The 25,716-nt window shown below is 37.6% G+C and overlaps 1 protein-coding gene across 1 annotated transcript in view; it reads left to right on the forward strand.

Annotated features, from left to right (window-relative positions):
* Nucleotides 1-100: 100 nt before the first annotated feature.
* Nucleotides 101-25,716, forward strand: part of LOC139115174 (sperm-associated antigen 1-like) — a 32,831-nt gene continuing 7,215 nt past the window's right edge. Inside the window, exons 1-18 of the mRNA XM_070677093.1 lie at nt 101-221; nt 2,873-3,022; nt 3,542-3,619; nt 4,329-4,413; nt 4,965-5,084; nt 9,973-10,174; nt 10,752-10,810; nt 11,079-11,178; nt 11,944-12,021; nt 12,959-13,065; nt 14,099-14,972; nt 15,467-15,641; nt 16,453-16,819; nt 20,598-20,705; nt 21,543-21,632; nt 22,084-22,197; nt 23,838-24,002; nt 25,095-25,541. Coding sequence (XP_070533194.1) covers nt 2,895-3,022; nt 3,542-3,619; nt 4,329-4,413; nt 4,965-5,084; nt 9,973-10,174; nt 10,752-10,810; nt 11,079-11,178; nt 11,944-12,021; nt 12,959-13,065; nt 14,099-14,972; nt 15,467-15,641; nt 16,453-16,819; nt 20,598-20,705; nt 21,543-21,632; nt 22,084-22,197; nt 23,838-24,002; nt 25,095-25,541 — 3,297 coding nt within the window. The 5' untranslated portion in view covers nt 101-221; nt 2,873-2,894. The remainder of the gene's footprint in view (nt 222-2,872; nt 3,023-3,541; nt 3,620-4,328; nt 4,414-4,964; nt 5,085-9,972; nt 10,175-10,751; nt 10,811-11,078; nt 11,179-11,943; nt 12,022-12,958; nt 13,066-14,098; nt 14,973-15,466; nt 15,642-16,452; nt 16,820-20,597; nt 20,706-21,542; nt 21,633-22,083; nt 22,198-23,837; nt 24,003-25,094; nt 25,542-25,716) is intronic.

Here is a 25,716-nt window from a genome sequence, read left to right on the forward strand (position 1 = left end):
ACATGTACATCCATCTGTGTAACATACAATTGTGGACTGATGGTTATATTATATAATCTGAAATATAATCAGTACGTAAATTTTATCAAAGGGTGACCCTTCGCCATTCTGATTCTGACTGAGGTCACCGGCACATTAGCAACGTTCTGTGAATCAGCTCGTTTCGAGAAGTTTCCTTGCAAGTTTTGCAGAAGTTGTGCGTCGTGTTAGTTTTACATTAGGTGAGTATGTGCTGACAAAAAGTTGTTCTCGACTCGAAGACGTCGTACTGCTTGCAAAGAGAAAAGAATGCGAGCTAACTACACGGAACTTGCTCAGTCGAGTGAGTGGAGCATTCCATCGCACCGTTGCTCTCGCATCACGTGTTCAAAGTCATTCACGAATGTTTGTGCAGAATGTGCTGGATACGAACAAGTGAAAACGAAAGTACTGCATTAATTGCTATTTTTGTTTCATCGTTTCGTCCCGAGACTGTCGATTAAAAATGACATGAATAAGTATTTTCTCTGAACATGCAGAATTTACATTATGTGGTTTGTGCGGCGAGAAAGTTTACCCGAACAGGTGACTGATGATTGACAGCCGACTGCCAGCCAATAAAATTGGGCATGCACGTACTGGACGTTTCTAAGAATTGATAGCTAGTTCTCTCTCAGGGAAGGGAGACTACAGCATATTGAATAATGTAATGAAAAATTAAGTATAGAACATACTTATAATAGCTATCGCCATAAACAGATATTAAAATATCAGAGTCTAGAGTCTAGGTACACTGACATAGCCAAGGACTTCCCTCAAGGATTTTTTTGTGGGTTTACCCCCGCCTACATGCAAATACCTCCTGGTAAAGCCACACACTAAATAACTCCAGCTAATCAGAGTCTAGCTCTGCTTGGCTGGGCTGTGTTACCGGCGGGAGGCTGTATAACGCCGGTAACACACAGCCCTGTCATGCAGAGCTAATCAGAGTCTAACTTTCCCAAAACTTATACTGATATAAAAGTAGAATTATGAGAATTTTAGTCTGAGTGTCCTCATCTTCATACTACCTTGTCCTTAAAGAGAGGTCGTGGTGAATGTTATGCTCACAGTTCTTGGCTTGCAACATAATGGAAAAAAATTCATGAAAGCATTCAGTGAATATAGCCTGCTTTGTCATTTCAGAAACAAATGGGTGTCAGACTAATGGGTGTCAGACTTCATGTAAAAGACACAATTTTACTAAAAGTAAATGCATCGTTTGCGTATTGTTTCATTTTTGCCGCTTTAGTGTGGATGGTTTAGGCAAAAATGGGTAATATTGGAAGTAGGTTTAAGTAGCCATAGAAATTAGAGTCTTCCCCTCTTGGGACCTGGGTCTCTGATTTGACTGAGCAACATGGTTGTTGGAGCAACCTGGCAGTTTACGTCTAACATCTTCTAAACATTAGTGTTTTTGATATGTGTATGTATACAAAACTATTACAACTTATATCAATATATGTAGGTTACATGTAGGTTGAAATCTGAGCAGAGTAATTGCATTTGCAATTTGAAAAAGAAGCAATGTTTCTCATTTTGTTCCTCAATGTCATCAACCAGGAATCATTGCTATTGGACACAGTCCCTCCCTCATGTGTGGGAACCTATGATTTGTGAATGCAGTGTTTCATCCAGGATGGCATCAACAGGGGGGATTTTCCCCTTTACCAGAAAATTTAAAGGGGATTTCATTTGTTCATGTGTTCTGCTTGTATCTCTTTTGGGTGATTGGCACCATTACATGGGGGTCTGGTCCCCCCTTGACAAATTACTAGGGGTGCCATGGCAATATGTCAACAAAGGGAGAATCCCCCCATCCCCCTCTCTAGATGAAACACTGTGAATGTAGTGGTGTGAAGTACCATACATATCTATTGTGCACTCATATCATGAACTGAAAGACTTAAAATAAAGTTTTACTCAAACTTGCAGTTGGGAAACTTTAAAACCATCATATTCTAAATCAAGAACAGAAATCAGGGTCACCATGCAAATTTTGGTTCCAGATAAACAAAATACCCCGTATTTACTGACATTGGAAATTCAAAATGGCTGCCATCCCTGTGTTAACTTGATAGGGCAAAAGTAACGTCAGTAGCTCAAAGAACTTCAAAATTAGCCCAATTTATGGTAGAAAAAAAATATAAAAGTTTGAGAGTCAGAATATCTGTTCCTGAGGCACTTTTTACCTTAAATGAATTACAATATTACTAACATGCCGCTGAATATTGACGTCATGATCTTGTGTCACTTTGATCAACAGCATACCTGGCCATGTTATCAACTTAGGTTTGTCATACCCAAGTAGATTGTTTTGGACTTCTTCCCCTCAGAAGATTACATGTGTCATGATCCCTTACTGTAAAGAACTCAGATAAAATGACAGAAACATGGATACTAACAACTGGCAAAGATAGTGTGAATTTTATTTCATGTTATATCAATTTAGATGTTTACTAGTTGCAGAAAAAATGTAAGATTGTCATCGTTGTAATGTTGCAAAGTTTCCATATATTTTAAGGCTGCGGTATCCAACTTGTACCCAATCCTCAGCATTTTATTGTATTTGTTGTTTTGCCATGAATTGTGTGGAATTTTGAACAACTGGTATCATCGTAATTGCACCTTACGTTCTTGCAACAAGAGAATGAGTGGAGAAAGTGCAGTGAAATTACAAACTTCAAACGTCATGAGGAAATTGTCGCAGCTCTGTGTACCATCCATAAAATATTTGTGATCTGCAGTTTTGTCGACTGAATTTTTAAAAATATTTGCAAGATATAGTCATTTTTGTTCAGAAATTGATACAGAAACAAATAAGACTTGACATGGTTTTCTCCTGAATCTGCAGTCTTTCTAGCCAGAAGACTACAATGGCGGAAAATCTTCTAGGAGGAGGAGTGGGTAAAAAGTCGTCAGTAGCCGTGGAACATCTGGATTATAACTATATTAGGGAATGCACTGATATCAAAGAACTCGGCAAAATACTCAGAGTATTGAAGTAAGTACACCTCGCAATAAAATTTCAGTCAGACTCTGTGTATTTTTTCTATGATTTAGTTTTGCTGAATTGTTTGATCTAATGCCAAACCTCATAAGCTGCTATTTTATTCATAGTGATAGTATGCAACTGATCATATATCATGAACATATATGCTGCCATTAATAAGCGATACCAAGCCTATGTAAAATGGAGACTATTTTACAGCTTGACTACTGTTTGAGTCATCAGATCAGTATAATGTGAGTTGATCCAATATATGAAGATGGAAAGGCTGAAAACGGTCACAACTGATGAAATTTTGTGTCAAGTTTTACAGAAATTCTGCCATTTTATATCAGTTCTAATTCTCTGACCCAATTCCTTGATTTGCTATTAGAAGATAATGTAACAATACATTGTAACACAAAATCACATATAAATTGTCAGGATATGTTTATGGGTAATATTGTCATACGGTATATTTTCTCATCTGATGCCTTACAATTATATTTTTCACTTTTCCCATGATTTGTTCAGCTCTGGTGAAGAGGGGCACTACCCTGATTTAATACAATTTTGTGAAAAACGGATAGAAGAAATTGCAGGACCAGAGAGGTAAGATAATCTTCCATCATCGTAAATTTCAGGAAAAACATATCTTCAACCAACTTATCAAATTGTTGTTGTTGGAACAGACTTTGCTGTGTTCTCATCATTCTGTTTAAGTATATATATTATTCATGCTTTTCTTTAAAATTGTGGTTTTGCAACTGATTAGGTTATACATAAAGTTTGTTTTTGTAAATTTGTTCATTCACAATATGTCTGTTGGTCCATGATCAATTGTAGGTATGTAGTGCATGATCCAAGGTACATTAATGTTCTCCATCCATAATATGTCAGTATCTCCACATTTGCATACTTAACCTATTTTGACTATTTCACTTCCAGTATTAGATGGGTTGCGGGGATGGGTGGTTGTGGGGGGGGGGGGGGGGCTGTGAAAAAGAGAATTGTTTGTTTCAGTTTCAATACAAAAATTCACAGAAACATTCTAGTGACCAGGCATGTAGATCCATATGAAAACCCTATCCAAGATTATATTGGTTCACAGTCAGTTGATGATGATTATAAAATTGTGTAAGTGCCATTGTTGGAAAGGCGTATGTAAAATTTTAATAAGAAACAAAGTGAATCAGTCTCCAAAATTAGTGAATTGTGGATTGAATTGTCCAAAGTCTTGCTCAACGTAAAAGTGCTGCGTATGTAACCTATTCACCGTCTTGACATATTGTCTGTATGTCTTTGTCTTTGTCTCTTCCAGCAAATATCTGAGAAAGGATAAACCTCCATCATCAGCCAGAGATTTTGAAACAGAAGAGTGGACAGAAATTGATTCAAATTTCAAGGTTTGAAATTCTAATATAGTTGAATTAATGAAAAATAGAATAGCTAAGTGACTAAATAAATTCATAAGATTAGGATATTGCTGCAAATTCCAATCATCTCAAATATTAACGAAAATGAACAGATAAGATGAGGAAAATACCTCTTGCAAATTTATTATAATGTCTTTATAGTTTCAACTATGTGGTTAACCTTTGTGTTCTCTAGCCTTTTTATCCGATGTACCATAAACAGGTCCATACTCTCCATTGATAACAATTGGTTTGAGCCAAACCACTGTGGTGAAATGGTAAACAAAATTACAAAGCAATTAAAAAACTAAAAGGGCAAGGAGTTGTTGTCTATTTGCCATGTATTCTTGTGATTTCATGTAAACTATTTTGACTTGAGATTGTTTACAAAGTTTGTGTTCTTCCTCCCTCATTGCTGTACAAAAATAGTCAAATACTTGCTCCTAGATAGAAATCTGATTAAATGTATCATTTTGGTACCTCTCAATGGTGATGTCCATCTAAACTATCTACTAATACTCTACATGTTTTGCTATCATAAGGCATGGACAGATGAAATGAATGCAAAAGACATTTTCCTCAAGAAAGAAAAAAATGAAAAAGGGGAAGATAATCTACCTCCCATTCGGTCAGGTGGCACCATCAACACTGATACTGGACAGGTGAGAAACTATCATTTATATCTATCTTCAGGGTCTATCATCATTTATCTTGAATCTATAGTGCTGACCGTACATATTATTTACCATATCAGCAATGGAGAGTCGATTTTCAGACAGTGCTTGATACTCTTGATGTCACTGGCAAATTTCAAATTTTAGCATCATTTATCTTGAGTCTATAGTGTTGACCGTATTAGGTTATTCCCAAAATACCGGGATTCATGTCCGAGTACATCGTGCAGCAGAGGTATTGTCCTCAACGCTACGCGTCTCGGACAATACTGAAGCGTATGATGTACTCGGACATAAATCCCGGCATTTTGGGAATAACCTTATTATTATACACCTTTTTAGTCCAACTTTACAAGAAAAATATCCAAATTAAGGTGTGTTTTGGATGCCTGTCACGCACTGTACTGAGTGATCGCAAGCAGACTGGGACTGCGTTGAGTGTGTTTGCTGAGCACACAGAATGAAATTTCAACCTGCGCTGCACAGTGCACAATGTAGACATTGTAGGTCAGCGGCATAATTTCACTTGAATTCACAGGTTTTAGACTGACCATGATTTAATTTGTGAAGTACTGAATGCTAAGAAGTATGTATTCTTGTAAAAAATGTAAAAGTTTCTCTTTTTTTCCCCCCCATTGACGTTAAGGTGTTTTGAGGTCAAAGGTCAAATAGCATCCAATAACACCTTAAAGGCAGGGGGAGCCTATAAATACCCCCTATCTCCCTGGGCATTAATAATCCAACATGAGTGGCACATGATAACAGCGTCAACGAATGCTCCCGAAAATCTGGAGCTTTCAACAACCATGGTGTAAATTAAAGCATTGTTCCAACATATTACGTTTTGTGAATACTTGTGGCATCACCTTGTTGGCGAAATTCTCTCATTTTTTCCATTTTAAGTTGATTTTTGATGCCAAAACTGCTTCGATGCCGTGTTCGAAGCGTCCAACAAACAATAGATAAAAGCATTCAAACAGCTGCCAATCACGAGGGGACGCGCAAAGGTGCAAAACGATCAAACATTTGTTGTGTACATCCGATCGATTACGATGTCAACAATGAATAAACGATTCTTACAATTGAGCAAAATACTTGACCAACGGTTACTGAACACGAGTCTCAGATGAGTTCAGACACAAACGGACTATGGTTTCAAGCAGATTGCCTCTCCTGTTGTTTGTTGATCTGTGTACCTCTAGGCCTATGAATGGGTGATGTGTATGTTGACCTGCAGTACGATATTTTACGATAGATCTCTTTTGGAAGTATGTTGTCGTCTAGCCCTGCGTACGATGCCGTGTGTTCCCGGCGTTATACGGCCTCCCACCACAGCTCTGCTGATTGCCATGGACAAAACCGGCATCATGCGGATCCAATTCGGACGGAACACGAAAAACTACTTTTCGAACTGTTTTCGGCCGAAATCAACTCGATTCCGATCTATGCAGCCAACCCAAATCACTCAACCGCTCACAGACTGTGGAAAAATGCTCTCGTGACGTCCAAAACCGTTGTTTGCTGGCGATGCACGGTCAATGGCCCATGCAGTGGACGGCTATTGGATACGTTCACGCCACGATTATACAGGTGCCCATGAGCTGCATTATTTTCTGTCGGGTCGGGGCGATGAAACTAAATCGCGATTGCTTCATCTCTGTCAGATTTGACCAAAAAGAGACACTTGACATAGATTATAGCATCAAATGTTGACCGTTCAGACTGAAACATGATGAAAGGTTTGAAGATCGCCGTGATGTCGTTCATCTCTATACGTTTTTCTGAGCTTGTTTTTTACTAAATTGCTCTAATATTATCTGACGTTTTTTTGAAATCTTAATCAACTTTTCTTTCCCAACCAGGACACAACATTACCTTTTTACTTTCCTAGTAACTTAGGATTCATTTAATTCGCAGATTAATAGACTCCTATGTTCTTCCTCGATTTTCTGTGACTGATTTTGCTATCCCGATACCGATATTGCGTTCGCATTCAGATGTCTTGAAACTCACGTCATTCACTGAAATAGTTTTCGGACAAACTCAAGAAATTCGACAACTACTAACGAATGTTCGGCAAAATTTATAGAGATTAGCAATAATAATTATGGTCATTTTACAGCCTTTAGCTAAGCGGACTCGCTTGGCGGAAGCAGTATGTAACGTTCTGAGTTCACATTTTTACCCTACCGTGTGAGTGTAGTATTCGAACGGATGAGATCATAATCTTACGCTGTTCCGAGTGGCCTGGAGATTTTTTATGATATACAATAAACTGACCTTATCAAAATTACTCTGTTTCACAGTGCTTGGATATTGATATTTTTCTATACTTTTTTACTTTTAATTTGAAGTCTTTTGATTCGGCAGCACATGTACGGTTATAACCGTCATGTGATGACCGGAGTGTGCTTGTAAAGTTGTCGGCAAGTTGTCGGGAAGTTGTATTCAGAGGCTGCAGTTCGGGATTTTTCAAGATGAACAACACATTATACATTTCCTACATCTTTGAAACGGGGATTACGGTAATCTTTCATGTGATGAACATTTTTTGAACGTCTTTGCAATGTGTTCCCACGATGAGTGTGAGCTGATTCTTTGTTTGTAAAAATCGTCAGAAATGGTCCAGTGACCGTGTTAAAATAGACATAGATGTAAAACCATTGCGAGGAAGATAGTAAGAAATTCACATTGCAATATTTGCTGTCGTATTTCTCTGCAGGAATAATCATTTTTACACGTTGTGTATAAGAACAGCAAGCAGGTGTTCGGCGGTCAATTGCTTCTATCATAATGATCTTGATCGTAGCTATTTGGCGAGAAGACAGCTGTTACTTTTAATCTCTCAAAATTATTGATATCATGTCTTTGTGTAGAAAATTTTCGATCGGAGGCAGCTCAAATCAACAGCCATGGTACATTGGGAATAGTGTTCTCACTGGACACTCAACTACCTGCTATCAACAGAACGTTATGTACCATCGGCGGTAACACATTGGTCGTAATCTTGTCTAATTCTGCCCCGCCTTTTGTACCGTCCAGAAATTTCAAAACTAGATTTTTTTTACCCTGACATATAATACAGCGACCTTGCACACTAATGATTATTCCACTGTTTCTGTTTGGATTTGTTGGTTTTTTAATTTGTTCCGTGGCCCCGGTAAGATTTTTTCAATACGATACACAGTTTGAATTTTTTCAAGGTAAATTTAGTATATTCCCAGTTTGTGGGGTAAAGTTGTCTGGAGTGAAAGTTTGAGTTGACGCTGATCGAGTAGACGTCGAGCCCGGCACAGTTGACTGAGATCCGGTCGGTTTGGGGTCGTTTAGTCCAGAAACCTGCAGAGTTCTGTATGATCACCGTTCGGCATTTGGGTGATTTTTTTGGTCAAAGTAATTCAGTAACAATATACGCCAGATTCCTTGTGTTGTTTTTGTCACTGTCATACGAATATACGGACGGTTTTCGATTAAAAACTGTAAAAATATCTGGTACTCGTAAATGCGTGCAAAATTTATTCAGTGACTGTTCACGCAGCAGTCGTAAATACGACTTGGATTTACCACCACGTAACAACTGTAAACACCGCATCAACAGTCCATACGAAAATTTTGTGCTGAATCGAGGGAGATAACAATTGCGGTAGGAAAGGTCAGTCCACCATCTGTCAAAGTTGTTGATCAGAAAAATCTTCACTGTTCACAAACTACATGAGTGGCTGTTATAGTTGTACACGTAGTTCCATGGGCTTTCCACTGTCCCTTGTTACCAGCTATGTTCAAAGTGCGTCAAGCTACGAATATTTTCATGTATGGAGTTACAGAAAAATATGGTACGCGGTGAAGTATCGGCTACATTTTGTTCAAAACCCCTGTCTGTTTGTTCCTCGTGTTGTTTTTTGTGTCCCTAACGTCGACTGACTCTATGTGCGTACAAACATAGCAGTCGGGATTAAGATTTCCTGGATAAATAGATACACTCATCGTTTATTCCGCCTCTGACGCAAAGATACACACTGTTTTACATGTACCACTCCTAGGCCCTGGGATCGATTTCCATACCTTTAAGTTCTTGTACTCCGCGTCAAAGTTATTGCACTCCGCGTCCTCTGATACCAAAACTTACTGTTCAACGAAACTCCATAGGTTACAAGCGCAGGTGTATAATAATACATATTATTTACTATATCAGCAATGGAGAGTAGATTTTCAGACAGTGCTTTACACTCTTGATGTCACTGGCAAATTTCAAATTTTCACATGAAATTAGAAATAATAGTAATAATATTGTCACCATGCATCTTCACCACCACCACCACCACCACCATCATCATCATCACCACCACCACCACCACCTACATCATCATCAACATCATCATCATCATCATCATCATCATCATCATCATCATCATCATCATAACCACCATCACAATCATCACCACCACCATCACCATCAGCAGCATCATCATCATCATCATCATCATCATCATCATCATCATCATCATCATCATCATCATCATCATCATCATCATCATCATCATCACCACCACCACCACCACCACCATCATCAGCAGCAGCAGCATTAGCATCATCATCATCATCTCCATCATCATTATCATCACTACCATGTGTATCTTCTAAAATACAGACAGGAAAATATTTTTGATTTTCATTGAAGAGCCATAATGTAATTTGCACGTGTAAAAGCCAAAACAATGTTTTAAAAAAAAAAACTTTAACAAGAATACTGTGTACCAACCTAACAAGTTTTTGAGTTTGACTGTGTGCACTATCAAAGTTCATTATACAACAAATGTATATGTAATTCAAATGTAACTGACCAGTGTTATTTCCATGGATATTGTCCTGTTTTCAGGTTACCTTCAAAGAAGAGAAACCATTTTACCAACCTTCAGCAGATCGCATCAAGTCAGCAGATTACAGGAAATGGGACAAGTTTGATGTTGACAAGGAGATAGAGAAAATCGACAAAGAGGAAACTCCCAACAGTAGTAATAGGACAACAAATACAGCAGACAAGACAAGCCTTGACATTGAACATACTGTAGATTCAACTGGTAAAGACACACAAGGCCTTTTATTGTTTCTATCAGTTTTGCAAATGATAAGTTACTTTTGTGATGGAAAGAAAGATACTTTTATAATTCTGCTGTAAATAACTCTGTGTGTAGTTCCCAATTTGTACAGTAAAGTTGATCGGTAATGCCCAGTACATGAAAACATTAGACTTAGAAAAGATAATATTCCTTTTAAAATGGTTTATTGTGAAGCAACATTCTATTGTGTATAGCGAGTCAAATTAGGGTTGTTGATTATTTAAAAATTTATTATGCCATGAAATTTTTGAGGATAGAGCTGTTCTAATTATATACAGCTGATGGAGAGGCAAGCATCGGTTGCCGACTCTACAGGTACTTCTCTAAATGGAAAATGAGCAGACTACCATGCATATCATAAAATTTATTTGTTAATTCCTGGGCAGTTCATAGATTTCTGTTTATTGTCTGTGAATTTTCAGCTCTTTAGGCGTGGGCATATTGAATGTAAATAACTGTCATTTGCCATTGTACTGTATTTTCTCCTTGGTGATTTTTGACAACCTTTTTATCACAGTAATTCATCAATTTCTTTCAGGATTGACAGAGCAAGAAAAAGAACTCAAGGCAAACAGAGAAAAGGACAAAGGCAATGAGGTATTTGATGAAAACATTCCATAATTCTTGAAGAGATTAAATTCATTTATCGCAAACTTTGAGTACAGTTCTCTATTAGGAGACACAATTCTCCAATGTAAAATAAAATATTTTCATATTCAACCATTACTGGTGATGTTCTTTTAATTGATTTTGCTCCATCATTGTACAGTATTTTTTGTCCAACATTTGATCTAACAGATTCATAGGACAGTAATTACTGTAGCAAATGTTCAACACAACCTGTTGTATTCTATGTTTTCTGCAGGCATTCCATGCTAAAGAATATTCCGAGGCAGAGGCGTATTATTCAAGGAGTATATCCTTGATTAAATCAGCAGCAGCTTACAACAATAGAGCTCTAGCTAGTAAGTACTGCTGTCTTGTACAACTATCAGATATGAATAATTGCTCAATTTGAAAAAGAAAGATTGTTCTTCCTATAGAATTGTCTTGATTTGGGTGATGAGGAAAGTTTAGTGTGAATACTTTCAACAGTGGGGTGAAGGAAATGCCAAGTTTTGTTTGAAAGATTTCCCGATTTAAAGAGGAAAATATCCTTCAGGATTTTCTTTCATCTTTTCATTATGTGAAAGATAGTCATTTCAAGAAAGATAGTGACTTTCTTTCAATGTGACTGCATTTGGTCACCTTTTTGTAAGAAAGTTACTGGAAATTGTTTTAATTCTCAATCCTTGTTAGCTTTTACACAATTTTCAAATGCATACCTGACGGTACAAATTTGTAGAACGAATTCATATATTTAGGAGCATATCCTCATTTATAAGTTTATAATCTGTAAGACTGCTGTCATGATGAAAACAGTGGAAGAATGTGTCATTCTATCAATACTCAGAGTCAGCTGGTATCACCATTCCTCATTCAGACATGTTGTGATTACAGTTATGTAGTTGTAGACAGCGTCTCTGAACTTGACTAATCCTTCCAGACTTGTCATTGTCCTTTCTGTTCTGTTTTGTCAAGTATAACTGTACTTATAATTGTTTAGAATTGAGCTTTTCATCATTTCATTATTATTCATTATCTGTGTAAAACAGTTTGAGAAAGTAGTGAGTGGACTACATACAAACCCAGTTTTACAAACGATACTGATTTCTTCGTTTCTATTACAGGAATCAGACAAGAAAAATTCAAAGAAGCTCTGTCTGATTGCAATGTTGTGTTAGATATGGAACCCGATAATGTGAAAGGTAGGTCAGATAAAAACTTGTAGCCAGAGGTTTACAAAAATTGTTGGCTAAGTGATCTTGATATTGGAAGTTTGACAGTGAGTGTTTTTTATCAGGGTCAAAAGGTCATGCAGTTCAAATTGCTCTAGTTTGACAAATCTGTGATCAATTTTAAACAATGTTAGCATATCTGCTATATAATGGGAGTTAAATTTTCCCTATCAACCGTTCTGTCTTCAGAACACATCTCTACAGGCAGATTTACTAAAAGTGAAAATGGAATTTTATCTGGGGATGCCATCCTATAAATGTTATCCTGCCAAGTTCATGTTCACTATCAGATCAAGTTGGTTAAAACAAGTGAAGAACAAAATCTCCTAATATGGTACATTTTAAGAAAATTCTGAACATTTTAAAGCCCCTGATAACATAGACTGTAGACATGATTTGACAGAGTCTGACTAAAGCTGCTGTAATAGACCTGGCAAAGTGATTGAAAACACTTCTGGTTTCAACCCACTACCACTTTTTATTGAATTGACAGATGGGGAAGTGATACTGTTTGGCAGTAATTTCAGGAAAAGAGTTAGAACACCTTGCTGTTGGTTAGTAGTAGACAGGTTTCAGTGTCTCTTTCACAGCACAGTTACTCTACCCCAACTTTGGGGTTGAGTACCCATTGGGTAGAGTAACTTTGTTTACAGTAAAATAACAAGAGCATAGATAGAATCATTGCTGGTCACTCTGCTGTGTTTATATTTACGTTTCACTTTGTATCTGAGTATAGGTTACATGGTCACTCTGCTGTGTTTATATTTATGCTTCACTTTGTATCTGGCTATAGGTTACATGGTCACTCTGCTGTGTTTATATTTACATTTCACTTTGTATCTGGGTATAGGTTACATGGTCACTCTGCTGTGTTTATATTTACATTTCACTTTGTATCTGGGTATAGGTTACATGAGGAGGGGTGTGGCCAAGAAGGGTCTGAAGGATTTTGTAAGTTCCAAGAGAGATTTCCAACATGTTCTGTCTTTAGAGCCACAGAACAAAAGAGCACAGGTAAGCGTGACTTTCCCATTTCCAAATCATTCAGTCTTGACAAAAAAATCCTGTTATCTTCTTTGTGTATGTATCACTGGCCATGACACGTATAGATTTGTATATTTGACCAGTAGTATATCTGTATGTGCTGAAGTAATATGGTTCTAGTCTTTAGGGCTTTGCCAGGAGAGTGTATCAGTAGGCCATTTTGGAAAATTATGCATATTTATTATTAGGGTGCTTGCAATTTGCATTGTACATGTACCTTCTACCTTGTAAAGTCTCTGAACTCGTGGAGTCAATGTAGAAATTGCTTAGGTTTCTGTAAGTCAGCGCAACACCAATATGTACACTGCATAAGATATTCTCTAGTCAAGCAAAGATCTCTTTAGCTGTTAGCATATCAAACTGTCCTGAAGTAATAATGGTGACGTTACATCACTGAGAAGAAATTACAAACAAACAATATCAATTTATAAATGGAGGAGTTTAAATAAGAATTGGAAGGATAAATATTAATGTGCAGACAGTCAGCAAGTAAAGGAAGGTTTATTCACATCAGTGGAGCAATAATTAAAATGGCCCAAAGCCCATACCGTATAATACTACTCTTATAACGTGCCTGATATATTGAATGTTGTGTGCCACATTTAATGGTATCTTGTTGATGACGTATCAGGCTGCATTATCATCATAGGACTTGACGACGAATTATTTTTGACTAGATATCATTGAGATTAAAAAAGTAATCAAATAACATGTTTTGCATTGGAAATTTGCTTTTTACAGAATTATGCATAAAAAATTATATAAACTGCGTACCAGTGATTTAAATATATCAATGTGCTGTTTGGTGATTTTTTTAAACAGATTTCTGTCAATTATGAAAATAAAGAAAGTGATTCATTGTCATTTGCAGATAAAAACTGGAAAATTTGGAGTGAAAACTATGTGTTGCAGTGGTTTAATTTTATACAGCCATTCTGGTTTTCCTATGGCTTCATCAGTTACGGTATTATCATTGTTCATTTATCATGTGTCTTCCCTTCAGGAACTATTGGCTGAGATAGCCACTGAAGAACTGAAAGTCAAGAACCAATCCAAGAATGAGAGTAAGGAATCTGGTCGCAGGATGGTCATACAGGAAGTGGAAGGAAGTGATTCCAGTGATGACGACAGCGACGATGATGATGAGGACCGAAAAGATGACAAAGATACTAAGGAAGAAATCACAAACAGTGTGCCGGATAATAACGCTACCCCCTCTGAAAACACTGATCTCAAAAATGGCAAGGAGCAGATTGATAAATCAAATGAAAATGTGCAAAGAACTTCTGGAAATAACGCTGAGGGAAGGGAGCAGGAAGAAGTAATTGCTTGGACAGAGGAAGATGAGAAGGCGCTGTTTGGTGATGATGTGGGTGAAAAAGAGGAGAGTGCTAAAGACGATGATGGAGAAGACAGTGATGTTGTGATGGAAGATCTAACGGACACGCAAAATGTTTCTGATGAATCAAAAGTGAACGTTGATTTTGGAAGTCAAGAACGCGATGAAAACGCTGTGAACTCAGAAACGGCTGCACAAGCTGTCAAACAAGATGAAACCGATGGTGCTAGCAAATCGAAAATTTCACATTCAAAACAAAAAGATCTGCCAAAGGCTGATGTTGCTCAAAAACAACCACAGGAGGCTGAAGTACCCTCACAACCACCGAAAGCAACAGCACCTTCACAGCCACTGGAAGCAACAGCGCCCTCAACGCCAGCAGTTGTAGAAGCTCGGTCACCATCACCACCACCACCTCCGCCACCATTGCCAGAATCTGTTGTCATACTGAAGAACAGGGGTAATGAACTCTATAAGGCTGGACAGTATGGCGAGGCCATAGAAAAATACTCTAAAGCTATAGATAAACTGAAACCAGGTATTGGAGCCTTGTTATCATGCATTTGTTTTCTTTGTCTGTTTGAAGGAGGGGAGAGAGAGAGAGAGAGAGAGAGAGAGAGAGAGAGAGAGAGAGAGAGAGAGAGAGTGAGTGAGAGAGTGTAAAATTAATTTGGCCCATATTATCAAGTTTTCTTCTCACCTTACACATAACATTAGCTACTGCTGGAGTCATGTACTGTTTTGCAACCCACTTACAAGCTAGAAAGTGGCAATGAACACTGCAAGTTGAAATTAAATCAGATTCACTGTAATGATTTAACATTGAACGTTTTTGATTTCATTGTGTTTTATTAAACATTCTGTATGATAGCATTATATGTGCATTAACTGGTGTGTTTCCCAAGGTACATATTTATTTCGTGACATTAGGGCCTGGGATTGGCAAAAGTATTCCCCTTGGATGTCCATGTACATGTGGAATGTGTCGAATGTGTCAATTGCATTAATTCATCATAAATTCCTCCCACACAGAGAAACAACAGCATGCAGCAAACCTGGGTGTATTGTTCAGTAACAGGGCAGCTTGTTACAGCAAGACAGGAGACTGTAGATCCTGTATAACAGACAGCACTACGGCGTTGGAACTAGCCCCATTTTCATCCAAGCCTCTTCAACGGCGGGCACAGGCATACGAAACACTTGAAAAGTAAGTCACCTTACTTTTACCTGTTCCAGTATTTTCATGAGTAATTTCTGTGCTGTTCTGAAGAGCTTCAAACATCACTCTGTGCATCCCCAGTTCCTTGTGAAGAGGTCCACTCCCTCCATTGGTAACAGTGGGCATGGACCAAACCATTGTGGTGATGGGGGTTGACTGAACAATCAAAATTTAAGTTTGGGTTGAACAGGTTAATGGTTTAGTGACTCTAAAATGACAGCAGATAGGCTCAAAATTATCAGTGAAAAAATAATTTCACACAACGACACTGAAAATCACTCACACTCTGCCTCTCTTCATCTTTGTCTCTATCTCTGTCTGTCATCTGTCTATCTGTCTGTATCTCTGTCTCTCCGTCTCTATCTCTGTCTGTCATCTGTATATCTGTCTCTGTCTATCTCTGTCTCTCTCTGTCTCTGCCTCTATCTGTCTGTCATCTGTCTATCTGTCTCTGTCTATCTCTGTCATCTTTCTATCTGTCTGTCTCTATCTCTGTCATCTATCTATCTGTCTCTATCTCTGTCTGTCATCTGTATATCTGTCTCTGTCTATCTCTGTCTCTCTCCGTCTCTATCTCTGTCTGTCATCTGTATATCTGTCTCTGTCTATCTCTGTCTCTCTCCGTCTCAATCTCTGTCTGTCATCTGTATATCTATCTCTATCTATCTCTGTCTCTCTCTGTCTCTTTCGCTATCTCTGTCTGTCATCTGTCTATCTGTCTCTGTCTATCTCTGTCTCTCTCTGTCTCTATCTCTGTCTGTCATCTGTATTTCTGTCTCTATCTCTGTCTGTCTCTCAGGTATAAAGAAGCCTACGTTGACTATCAAGCTGTGTTTTCCATGGATCCATCAGCAACCCTGGCTCAGGCGGGATCATCCAGAATGGCAAATATCTTGAAAGAAATGTACGGACCAACATGGAGAGAGAAACTCCCAAAGACTGCTGTAAGACCATCTGTCGTCACAGCACCACCTATCATTACCACCACTGCACAAGGCAACTCTGGCGCTAAAACAACCACGACAAAGGCCACTGAGTCAGCTGTCAGGACATCCAGCAGCTCCAGTGAAGTACCTCCAAAGGAAACTATGAAACCAGTTGAAAATCTGAGTAAAGCAGAACAATTCAAACAATTGAAAGATGAAGGAAATGAAAAAGTTAAAAAGGTTTGTATTTATGGAAATGTATTGGTGTGTATTTATGGAAATGTATTGGTGTGTATTCAGGGTTAGCGGTAGGATTTTCAAGTTAGTAGCCACACTTACTCAGTGTCGCTAATTTGGTCCTAATTTTATTAGCCACACGCAACTTTCATTAGCCACACATACTAAATGCTGGTAGAAACATGCTTCAGTCTTCAAGTTTTTGATGCGATACATTCATAAATGCATACACACACACACACACACACACACACACACACACATATATCTATCTATCTATCTATATATATATATATATATATATATATATATATATATATATATATATATATATATAGATATAGATATATATAGATATATATAGATATATATGAGATCATACATTTCGTTTTTCACTGCAAAGGCTACACAGACAGTAGACATAACTAAACATTTGTAAAAACACATTCAGAGACACACAAGACCTTATAAACATTTTTCAAGAACAGTCAAATCATCATAATGTGATTTGGGAAAATTGTTTGAACTCAGACCAAAATAAAAATGAAAACCAGTAAAATATTGATGAACATGTTACATCCTTATCTATATATACTCTTTTGTTGTTGATTTTTCAAAACCTGTATTGCACTTTGATATGATCAAGATCCCCAATTGGGATAGGATTCAATAAAGGCTTACTTCACTTTACTTTACATGCCTACCCTAGTTAAGAAACTAGTTAAGAAAGGTGTTGAGCGTATAATAGATCATTACAGTTAGTAAAATTACTTTTCCTATCAGAAAAACTATTAAAAAGGGGTTACAACAATGAGACATTGAAGTTCCCGCGACAGCATCGTTAGGAAAATGAAGCGTTTTGCCAGTACCTTCATGAATCTGTGTCCCTCCGTACCGGTTCCCAGACACTTCGCACCAAAACCACTTCGCACCATACCATCTCGTCCCATACCATTTCGCACCAAAACCACTTCGCACCAAAACAACCTCGTACCAAAACCACTTCGCCCCAAAAGTCATGTCGCCCCAAACCACTTCACCCCCAAAACAACTGAAACAATGCCACTTTGCCCCAAAGTTATCGCCAACCGGCAAAGCGGAAAATAACCAACCACTGCCATCGAAGTTTTCATAACCTTTCTGTCATCCCAGGACTGAAATCTTGAAAGTGTACAAATTTCGAGAAAATTACATCGTGCACACGGCACCTGAGTTACATAGCATTGAGTAGTTTTCATTGTGTGTTTCTTTTTTCTAATATACCGTTTATGGTTTCATGCAACAATAAATGGTTCGTAGTGGCCCAAATGTCCTGACACATGAATGCCTCCAAGTTGCAGGTAAAAACAGTCTTATGATACGTCATGGTATCCTTGTTTTAGGACGAGTTGATGGTACAATACTTTGGGCGAAGTGGTTTTAGTTCGAGGTGGTACTTGGGGCGAAGTGGCGTTGGACGAAGTAGTACTTGGGACGAGGTTGTTTTGGTGCGAAATGGTTTTGGGACGAAGTTGTGTGGGGCGAACTGGTTTTGGTGCGAAGTGTCTGGACCCCCTCCGTACCCCCGTTACCTAAATAGAATAGTCCCACTCTGCACATCCGCCATTGTTATTCTCACTCAAGGCCACGATGTGACGTTGGTTTTCCTTCTCTAAATATGCAATTTCATTTGTTTGACGCTATTATCCTTTCATCAGTGAAGAGTTTTTACCGGTGACTATTACAACTTTCAATGCTATGTCGTTGTTTTCACAAGATGTAGACCGTTTGATATTGCAATGTCGACTTGCTTTTATGTGCAGTCAATGCACATGCCATGCCAGTTTCCGGTTCACACTATGCTGTTGATCGACAGCATACACGACGTCTTTGTTTCACATGTACTTTTTTCAAGTTATGATTAATGTGGAAATTTCACTAAAATGTCGCTGATCCAGGGATTGTGTAATCAGTTTGATTTGATACTCCTATATGAAATACTGTGTCAGTAAAGCTCGGAATCGTCGCTGAGTTTTGCTGCTTTTGGCTATGGTTGTCTATCTTAGTATCAACGTGATCGAATTGCCATGCCAGTTCATGGAGATCGAGATCGCGAGAATGTAATTGCAACTGTTTTCTGTATTTTGTCTTCCTTTACAATTTCAAGTAAGTGCTTTAAATAAAGAGTTTTTTATGTTGTCTTTAGCATATCAGTGGAAAAGCATTAAGATTTGAACTGTTTAGTTTTATCGATTTCGACTTTAGAAATCAGCTGTCGCCACGCTTTTGAGATCGTGGCGATTGCCGTTGGGTTTTTGTTCGCCACAAACAAGTTTTAGTCGCAGTTTGCGACTGAGGCGACCTCTACCGCGAACCCTGGTATTTATGGTGTATAATAGGACTATGGCAAATGAAAGTATTTTCAATGATAATTCACAAAGCTTGTTTTGCAGTAATTATCATTTTAATGAGTCATACTGATCAGTAAGTCCAGTGACAAGTACATGGCCTGATATATCTCCTGCTGGTAAGGTACTCATCAGCATCAGAGTTATGTTTGTTGAGAGAAACTCAGTCAGACCATCAAAGGCTTTGAATGGATTGACATATTAGTAGTTAGTTTGAAGAAAATGCCAGTGACAGCAAGCTATCATAGACGGAGGACATCAAAAGATTGATGTCTGAATGACAAAAGAAAACTCACTATAATTTGCCAGTATGAATTGATACGGTTAGGGCTGTTGGACGTTGCTAAAAATCTTCAACAAGAAAACCTTTCATTTGAGTCCCCAAGATATTTAAACCTTTCACTAGAATGGGTGAACAGCTAAGTGAAGCACAGGTGAATATAAACGTTTTGTATAAAATTTTAAAGGAGAGGAATTGTACAAAATCAATTTCTATCCTCATATTTGTACTGCATGTAATGTGATATCATCCCTCATGTCAATTGAGAAGTCAGTCTAACACTATGAATGAAGCTTTTAAAGCTGATTTGATTTTGGTTCAATAATATGACTTATATATCTCTTGTTCAGAACAGAAGAATTTTGCATTCGCTTAAGTAGTCCATATGGAACACTCTTTCCATAACATTGACTGTTTTCAGGCACCCCTTTGTACATTACATTCTATGGGTATACCATAACATTGACTGTTTCCAGGCACCCCTTTGTACATTACATTCTATGGGTATACCATAACATTGACTGTTTCCAGGCACCCCTTTGTACATTACATTCTATGGGTATACCATAACATTGACTGTTTTCAGGCACCCCTTTGTACATTACATTCTATGGGTATACCATAACATTGACTGTTTCCAGGCACCCCTTTGTACATTACATTCTATGGGTATACCATAACATTGACTGTTTCCAGGCACCCCTTTGTACATTACATTCTATGGGTATACCATAACATTGACTGTTTCCAGGCACCCCTTTGTACATTACATTCTATGGGTATACCATAACATTGACTGTTTCCAGGCACCCCTTTCTACATTACATTCTATGGGTATACCATAACATTGACTGTTTCCAGGCACCCCAAGTGCATTACATGCTATGGGTTCATTTGCATGTTAAATCTTGAACTTTAATACCACCTTCCACTTTTGCATAGGCAGTACATGGTGCTGATGTCTCCATCCATCCTTTTCACTGTTTTTATAATAACCTTAAAGTACATTTAGTGTCTATTATTTTAAAAAAATGCTGTTTATGATTTCTTGTGAGCCTTTGTCACCAGAGTAACCAATCTCATTGAATCATATTTGTTATTTCTTTACTTTCAGGGTCAATTTCAGGAAGCAGTGAATAAGTACACTGCATGCATTGGTGTTGATCCAGAACAAGTTGTCAGTTACACCAACAGAGCATTGTGTTTCTTGAGATTAGATGAGGTATGTCATCTCTTGGCACTCATGGCTTGTGTATAGCTGAATAATTTGTTAGTTCCCGCGGGACTTATAGATTGGGTCCCGTCCATCCGTCCGTCCATCTGTCCATGCATCCATCCGTCAGTAGCCGTTTCTCTGCAACCCCTGAGCCGATTTTTTTCAAACAGCATCAAAGGATGAAGTACTGTGGCATACATATCCACGATCCAATATGGTGCTGGGCGGCCATTTTGTTACAATTTTTTCATGTTTTTGAACCATAACTCAACTATCGCTGAACTGATTTTGTTCAATGTTGGTACATAATATAAAGAACTATGGCATATATGCAGGTCAATTTATTTTGTGATACAATCCAATACGGCCATTGGGCAGCCATTTTGTTGTGATTTTTTTCATGTTTTTAAACAATAACTCTACTATGCCTGAACAGATTTCGTTCAAACTTGGCACACATGCAAACATTATACTGTAGTGTGCTTGTGCTTGTCAATTAATGGTGTGAGTGGGGACTGTGTCATCAGCGATGACTTGTTCCAAAAAATTTGGACCAGATGTGGCAAGTATAGAATTGTAGATCTCATGAAGACTTATGCTCAAGTTTAACTTGAGCAGTTATATTAAAACTTTGTAACTGTTGTGTGTTTCTGAACAATTAATTTAGATGAAATTGAACGTGAGGTACCTTATGGTAAAATGCAAGACATATGCAGTGTTTTTGGTAGACAATACAATAGACAAGTTAGTTTGGAAATCTAAAAGCTACAGAAATTAAAATCATGAGGTTTCATGAAAAGAAAACTATATGGAATGAATGTTTTCATTTGGTATTTTGTACAGCCTAGGAAAGCTGAGTCAGATTGTAACAAAGCATTGGAAATGGAAGCTGAAAATATCAAAGCATTGTTCAGAAGAGCTCAGGCTAGAAAGGTAAGTTTGAAGACAAATATGTCTGATATGTGGAGTATATGTGAAATTAATGATGGAAATATGGACTAAATCAAAATGTAACTCTTGTGGTAATTATCACTTGTATCTTTCTTCACTGGAGGACATCTTTATCCTCTTTAAGCAAGGTTGAACTCCCCTGGTCAGCTCTTGGCCCCTCTAAAATACCACAATTTCAAAGAAGTTGCAGTGTCAACTGTAATTGTCATATTTCAAAAGTAACCCTCTGTATTCACATTATTGATGGACTGTAGGCTGATGACATACCAAATGTAAAAGAACTGGTGTGAAAAATAATTTATGGCTTTCATTGAGTCTAGGACCTTATTTTTGTGAACTTTTTAAATCATCAAATATCCAACGTCTGCAAGTTCTTTTTACTTTATGTAGTGTAAGTTTGACCTTGTGCTTGACATTTATGCTGTTGTTGCAGATGTTAGAGCAATACAAAGCTAGTTTACAAGATCTGACCACTCTGATCAAAATTGATCCCAAGAATGGTCCAGCCAAGAAAGAAATGGAACTGGTCAAGGAATACTGGAGAAAGGTGAGTTCAGTCAGATTGTCCAGTAACAGAGGCTGATATGGTCCTAGAAGGAATGTGTTTTATCATTCTTACTGTCATTTTTAGCTAGTATAGACTATAGTCTATAGAAGCTATTGGGATGGGTATCCGTCCGGCGTCTGGCGTCAGTCTGTATGTATGTATGTATGTATGTCCGTTTGTGAAGCGTCCGCCACTCAAATATCTTGAGAACTGCAGTACTTACTGATTTGATATTTGTTGTGTAGATGCAAAATATGATTTTAAGAAACTTTTTTTTTAATTTTTTGATATTGTTGAAAATATGCAAATTACTGCCAAAAAGGCGTTTTTGGTAAAAAATCTTCTTGTTCATAACCGCTGGTCAGACAGCTTTGATATTTGGTATACAGGTCCGTAGGGATAACCCAATTTGGATTTGTTCAAATTGTGATGAAATATGCAAATCTGTATTTTTAAGGAATTTTTTGTCATTTTTGGTCAAAAATTTATTTCATCAAAACCGCTCGTCTGACAGCTTTGATATTTGGTATACAGGTTCCTACAGATGAACTTAATATGATATACTGAATATATAATGAAATCTGCAATTTTGTATTTTTGGTGCAATTTTTGCCATTTTTGGTCAAAAAATGTGTTTCTCAAAAAGTACTTGTCTGATGCCTTTGATATTTGGTACATGTATACAGGTTCCTAGGGGTTCTCTTAGTAAGATATAGTGAAACTTGATGAAATCTTCAATTTTTGTATTTTTGGGTCAATTTTTGCCGTTTTTGGTCAAAATATTTGTTTCTCAAAAGTTACTCATGTGATAGCTTTGATATTTGGTATACAGGTTCCTAGGCTTTATCTTAATGTAATATATTGAAATTATGATGAAATCATCAATTTTGTATTTTTGCAGCTAATTTTGCCATTTTTGGTAAGGCCATCCTGAACTGAGCTATCAAAGATATCCACCTTCTTCATCAATACATGTGTCACAAAAAATTATTCTCTACATAACACAGCGGACCTCTGTCGACTGTTGAGTCGCTTGTTTTTTCAAAACCACTGGTCAGACAGCTTTAATATTTGGTTAACAGGTCCCTAGGATGACCTTAGTGACATAATTTCATACAGTCAGGAAATACTTAATTTTGTATCCATGTCTATAGTAGCTTCAGGGACATTAGCCCTATGTTTGTACAATCCTTGTCAGTGGTGATCAGTCGCATGTTTGTGGAAAACAAAATATATTATTACACAGATGTTTAGATATAGCAGAAATAAGTGTTGTGCAACTTCACTGACTATAAAAGAGTACACCACTTTAGAGATGCTGACATTGTTGTTACTGAAGAAGGCAAAATGATAGGTGCCCTGTTGAGAAGCACAAGTGCCCTGTATATGGCATTGTGATAAGCTTCAGATTCACATACTATATTTTTCACTGAAGAAAATAATGTGTGTCTATTGTTATAAGGAAAACTCTTAGAAACTTTAGACATTTACACAAAGCGACTGAAAGACTTCCAAAATCTGGTATAAAAAAGGCTCTCTGTTCAGGAAGTCTTCGTGTCTTTTTCAGAAAGATCTGTGCCTGATTGTATAACATTGCTGAAACTCAATTCCTAAGTCACTCAATGCGTTTACTTTTCAAGGAACTGAGAGAAGCTCAGCAGAAACAAAATGAAAAGAAGGAGTCTGAGAAGAAAACTGAAGACAGTAAAACTACAAAGAAGGCAAGTGACAAGAAGCAAACACAACAGAAAACAAGAAATCGTATCTCCATTGAAGAAGTTGAAAGCAGTGGTAGTGATGAAGAGGTATGCTGTTGTAAAATACATTGCAGTGTTATATTTCTACTAATCATCAATACAACATATGTATCCATGATTTGAACATGCAATCAGAATTGCAAAAAATTGTCATACCCCATGCACTTCACCTCCTTTGTGATACAAGACCACTGAAGATTCAGCTGCCTGTGTTAGGGTTTGTGATTTCATGCCAGTCACATGAGAAAGCTCATTACGAGGTCCAACTGCCTGTTAGTGTTGCATATTCATTGGTTTAGTATTGTATGAGGTAGCACAATTCTCTTTGGTTGAGACAAGCTCATATGGGAAAAGTGATGAACACGATTTAATGAACATGTAGACATGCATGTGTTGGTGATATGTATACACTGCTTTCTGGACAATGGGCATATCAGTATAAATGACAATGGGCATATCAGTATAAATTACAATGGGCATATCAGTATAAATGACAATGGGCATATCAGTATAAATTACAATGGGCATATCAGTATAAATGACAAGAGAAGGTTTTTGAATAATCAATATTCATATTCTTTGTAGGTCAAAGTTAGGGATGCTCTCAGAGGGAAAGCTTTTTGATGAGGGAGTTTCCCTGAAAATTATCAGATTACAAAAACTTTGTCTTTCAGAACTGAGAAGAGTAAAAATATGAATAAAGCTGTAATTAATGTACGTAATTAATGCTCACAGGTTCAAATACAAAGATACAGGTTGATATAGTTGTGAAAAAGTCTAATTTTCAATGTTCTTGCACTTCAAATGACCAATGATTTCCTTGTAATTTGTTATTTCAACTACTGTACATGTTCTTCAATCAGTTGGCAGTAATACAGTGGTTAGTCAGGGCATCCTGGAGAGTTTGCTTATTAGCTGATAAATGAGCTTGTCCCTGTTTGCAAGTAGAGTACCTTGACCTTGTACCTCTGATAAGGGTTCAACGTAGTATTACTTAGAATTGGTAGAAGGACCAGTGGATATTTATATTGATTACTGCTACTCGTGATTACCAATCTGCAGGTAGATTTGCTTATCCTAGATGACAAGTGTGTTTGATGAACAGTCAAAAACATTATGTGACATTAATCATCTTTACAGGATGAACCGGAACCGAAATCCAAGGCCAAGAAACAGTCTCCCAAGTCAAAGTCCAAACCAAAAGAACCAGAATCCAAGAAAGCAGAAGTGCAGCCAGCAACTACAAAGGCAGAGAAGAAATCTAAGGAACTGAAAAGTGACAGTCCCAGGACTACAGCTGCAGAGTCTAGCAAAGGCAAACATAATGTCAAGGTCAATGAGAAGGGTGAAATGAAACGTACTGAAATGGACAGTACTGGTGATTATGCTAAACAGGACTCCAAAGTTACAGACTCTAAAAAACAGTCCTCTAAGATAACAGAGGTGGAGGACAAACAAACTAAAAAGAATGAGCTGCCAGAACAGCAGGGTACGGGAAGTAAATCGAAAAGTAAAAAGAAAGGGAAACAGAAAGGAACTGTTGAGACTCCAGTTGTACAAAACACAGCAGAACCAGTACTGAACAAGGTATTTACATATTTGTATGTCTTTTGTGTCATTTCTGTCCTGCTTGTACAAATCCATCCATAGTAGTACAATAAAAGCGGGGGATGGTGTGTCGTGATGACAAATGAAAATGCTGTCTACCCCCACTTTCAAGTGTACTGGTCCATTCAGCTGTTCAAAACTGTAGGGTCTTTCC

Source organism: Ptychodera flava, chromosome 17, assembly GCF_041260155.1.
Source record: "Ptychodera flava strain L36383 chromosome 17, AS_Pfla_20210202, whole genome shotgun sequence".
Lineage (NCBI taxonomy): Eukaryota > Metazoa > Hemichordata > Enteropneusta > Ptychoderidae > Ptychodera > Ptychodera flava.